The sequence below is a fragment of the Habropoda laboriosa genome, unplaced genomic scaffold (genome assembly GCF_001263275.1).
Source record: "Habropoda laboriosa isolate 0110345459 unplaced genomic scaffold, ASM126327v1 scaffold175, whole genome shotgun sequence".
Taxonomy (NCBI): domain Eukaryota; kingdom Metazoa; phylum Arthropoda; class Insecta; order Hymenoptera; family Apidae; genus Habropoda; species Habropoda laboriosa.
In genome coordinates this window covers 705,806-709,840 of record NW_017100347.1, presented here as the reverse complement: position 1 = coordinate 709,840, position 4,035 = coordinate 705,806, and the positions used below count along the sequence as shown (strand labels likewise).

General features: G+C 29.6%; 2 protein-coding genes across 2 annotated transcripts in view; both read left to right on the top strand.

Moving 5' to 3' along the window:
• Nucleotides 1–1,848, top strand: part of LOC108574569 (methyl farnesoate epoxidase-like) — a 5,088-nt gene extending 3,240 nt beyond the window's left edge. Inside the window, exons 6-8 of the mRNA XM_017937178.1 lie at nt 111–291; nt 1,193–1,452; nt 1,667–1,848. Coding sequence (XP_017792667.1) covers nt 111–291; nt 1,193–1,452; nt 1,667–1,848 — 623 coding nt within the window. The remainder of the gene's footprint in view (nt 1–110; nt 292–1,192; nt 1,453–1,666) is intronic.
• A 1,515-nt stretch (nt 1,849–3,363) lies between these two features.
• On the top strand, nt 3,364–4,035 carry LOC108574543 (sentrin-specific protease 8-like). Its single transcript, XM_017937152.1, has one exon. The coding sequence runs from the start codon at nt 3,364–3,366 to the stop codon at nt 4,033–4,035; it is 672 nt and encodes a 223-aa protein (XP_017792641.1).

Below are 4,035 nucleotides of genomic sequence, written 5' to 3'. Positions count from 1 at the left end.
ATAAGTATAACCTTTAATTTATAGAAAATGATGCTTGATTTATTACTTTAGTTAAATTTTTGTTCCTTTTTACCGTATTATTGGTAATATACATACATATCTTTTTGTAGAAAATCAATTAGTGTACGTTGTAAAGGATTTATTTTCTGCTGGAGTAGATACTACTGACAATACCATTGGTTTTGTCATAGCATTCCTTGTAGCTTATCAAGATGTACAGGCGAAAGTACATGAAGAACTTGATAACAATATAGGCATGGATGTTTATCCTTCCCTTCAGGATAGAGATCGGTGAGATGTATTACATATTATAATAATTTACTTTTTAGAATATTTGAGACAAAAAAAATTAATTTTCTTATTATATAGCCATATAAGTTATTTTCTGACAGGTAAGTAAAATTAAAATTTGTGTTTTGTACTGTTTAAATATTGTAGAATCTGTATTAATTATAACAGTTTATTATAACAATTGCAGCAATAACAATTGACAGAATATAACAATAATTTGACAACTCGCAACGCTACGACAACTCTTATGCAACTCTAACAATTATAAAACGACTTTTACAACTCTCAAATAACTCGAGCAACTCTTAAACGACTCATACAACGCTGCCTGTAACATTCTATCTCCAACACTCCATCTCCAATACTCCGACAACTCTTACAACACTCCTACTCTATCTGCAACTGTGGCTCTATTTACAACACTCCGACAAGACTCTGACTCTATCTACAACACTCCGACAAGATTCTGACTCTATCTACAACACTGCCGACTCTTACAACACTCTGACTCTATCTACAACACTTTGACGACTCTATGTAAATAACACTGACACTATGCGCAAGGAAACATTCTTCCTTCGTCTTCTTTTTCTCCCTCCATGCACGCACGCTATTTCTGGGTTTTTTTCCATTAAAAACGGTCAACGCATCGGTGGACTTCGTGCATCATCGAAGGTTTTCGCGAAGGGCCTGGTTTGCGTTCGTGTCGACCACCACTTTCTCTTTTGCAACCTTCGTCCTGTACTTCTTAAAAACTACGTACGAAGAGGGAACGTTTTCACGATACTGCAATATTTTCTTTAATATTTGAATTTTTCATTTTTTTCACCTTCATTAATTTATCTTATATGATGTAAATTGTTATTGTTTCTTTTTATTGTTGCTATAATTGCTATTACAGGCTACCATATTTAAAAGCGGTTTTAGCAGAAGTATCCAGATTAGCGAACATTGGTCCAACTACTATACCACACCGAGCAATAACGGATTCTAATTTACTAGGTTTTGAGATAAAAAAGAATTATACTTTGTTAGCTAATCTTAAAAGTATTCATATGGATAAAGAACACTGGGGAGATCCTGAAGTATTCCGACCTGAGAGATTTATCGACGAAAAAGGACAATTTATCAATGATTCATGGCTTGTACCTTTTGGTTTAGGTAATTTTATTTTTTCATCCTGCCATATGAAAATATCATTTTTGGCTACAATTAAGTGCAAAACTAATTCATACCTTTGTAAAAATGCATCAAACCAACATTTTTTATTTAATTAACAAAAATGAAAAAAAACCTAATGAAAACAGGTTCATATTTAATTGATTTAGTTATGTTATGTTTATTTATATTTATTTAGTTATTTGTTTTTTGATAGGTCGCAGAAAATGTTTGGGTGAAACTTTAGCGAAAAATACAATTTTTCTTTTTATGGCATGTTTATTTCAAAGGCTCCGTATCATGTTGCCATTAAATCATCCTAAACCGTGCCTTCAAGGAATTGATGGTTTTATAGTAGGACCACCTGAGATGGATATTATTGCCGTTCAAAGATACTAATTGCGACAATAAAAGAAGAAGTTGGGTAATGTTCTATAATAGGAGTTAATCGAGAAAAAATAAAAATTATCTGTATTGCACAGCTCGATTCATTAGAAATAACATTAAAGTATTTCGTTCCGGAAACTTAAAAATTACATACTTCGTTTTCAAAAAAATCAATTTTGAAAATTTTTATAAATCACTTTTTTGTTGTATTATAAATATTGTAGCAATATTTTTTATGTTTCGAAACAAACGAATTTTAATACGTTCCTTTCGCACGATCTTGTAAGTAAAAATTAAAAGATGGAACAATCTGTAACTATTTTTAAAAACAATGCAACTGTATTGCGTTTATTATATGTATACACGAGTAGACTCCCTCTTATCCGGTTCCGCTTTAACCGGTTACATTTTCGTTGGGAAGCCCAACAGGAAAACAATTGACACATTCTGTGTTACGTCATTCGTAGTTCACAGCATTTATCATAAAGGAAACTTCAATCAAACGAATGAGTACATTCTTCAGACTTAATTTTGAAATAAAAAAAAAAGGAAGCTGAAAATGTAAAGAATTTAACTCAAGAGTTCTGTTCTTACAGTCGAATATTGTAATCCAATTTTTTTTTATCACTTTTTAAGGTTCTGTTCAAAATTTAATATTTTGCCTATACACGAAACGTGGTAAAAGATTCTAGGAATGAATACAGTGCACTGAAATGAAATAATTAAGTTTGAATTTTGTATTTCGGCTCTTTAATATATCTGTTTACTTCATATAAATGGAATAAAATATATCTACCTTATTAAAATAATTCGAGAAACTGCTGATTCTCGTATTTTTAATATTTTCCTGTGTTTCTGTGAAATACTTATGTTGGAATACATTATGATGTATATGTTATGTTAATTATGTTGCCCATAAGTTAAGTTTTATAATTCTTATTTCTTTGTGTACAATATAACAACACATGATATTAAATATTTTGAATTTAGCGCTGAAGAAATTGAAGTTAATATCTGTATTTATTCAAAGATGGCGCTGAAATACAAAGAAAGTTTTGTTTTCTCTCTGAATTACATTTTAATTTATGTGTGACATTCTGGCGAGCTCGAACATGTATGTATTGATGTAGAATGAATCAGAAATGTTTTGGTTTTTGTTAAGGCAAAAATAGTTGGAAGAATTATTAAAAGATGTTGATAAATTGATATGGCAATATTTATTGTATACACATCACGTAATTAATATAAATCAGGGAAATTATTTATACAATTACTGTAACATTTATTTAAATACAGTATAACTTTTTAAGTATGCGTAAGTAAATTATTAATCGTCTAATTTTTATGTGAGGTTTATTAAATAAACAGTCTTTAAAAGTGCGACATTTATTACGACATATGCTTAGTATATTATTATAAATAATTTTACATGTCTTATGTGAACATGCTAGTAGTATTTCATTTTAAATGTATTTAAAATTCAGGTATCAAGACTTTCATCTGCATTAACTTCTAATGTTGGACAACATGGCAAAGGATCCATTGAATAAAATAGTTTTGAGTTATTATGATTGTTTACTTAGAGCTAGTGATATTACATTACTTCAAGGATCTCACTGGTTGAATGATGTTATAATAGGATTTTATTTCGAATATTTGGATAAGAAATTTAACAAAAATGAGAAAACAAAATTGTATTTCATCAGTCCTGAAGTAACGCAACTGTTAAAAATGTCAGATTCATCTCAGTATGGTATATTTTTGGATCCTGTGAAGGTATCAGAATGCAAATGCATACTTTTCCCTTTGAACAATTGTGAGAGAAAAGATACAACAGGAGGATCACATTGGAGTTTATTAGTATATTGCAAACAAGATAAAAGATGTTACCATTTTGATTCATCAAGCGGTTCTAACAATAGTATTGCTTCAGCATTTGCAAAAAATGTAATGAGTTGTATACTTGATAAGAATGAATCTAGTAATAAATTTGTTAAAGTAGACTGTCCACAACAAGATAATAGCTATGATTGTGGAGTTTATGTTTTATGCTTAGCAGATGTAATTACAGAGAATGTAATAAAAAATGGAAGAGTAGATGGATGTGATTATAGTCAAGTTAAAAAATTAACATGTACAAAACGTACACAAATATTGAACTTAATAAATGAACTTAAACATAAATCAAGTACTATTTAG

Bases quoted from the DNA above. Each gene is read 5' to 3' on its own strand.
- LOC108574543 (XM_017937152.1), top strand. From the start codon at position 3,364: ATGGCAAAGGATCCATTGAATAAAATAGTTTTGAGTTATTATGATTGT.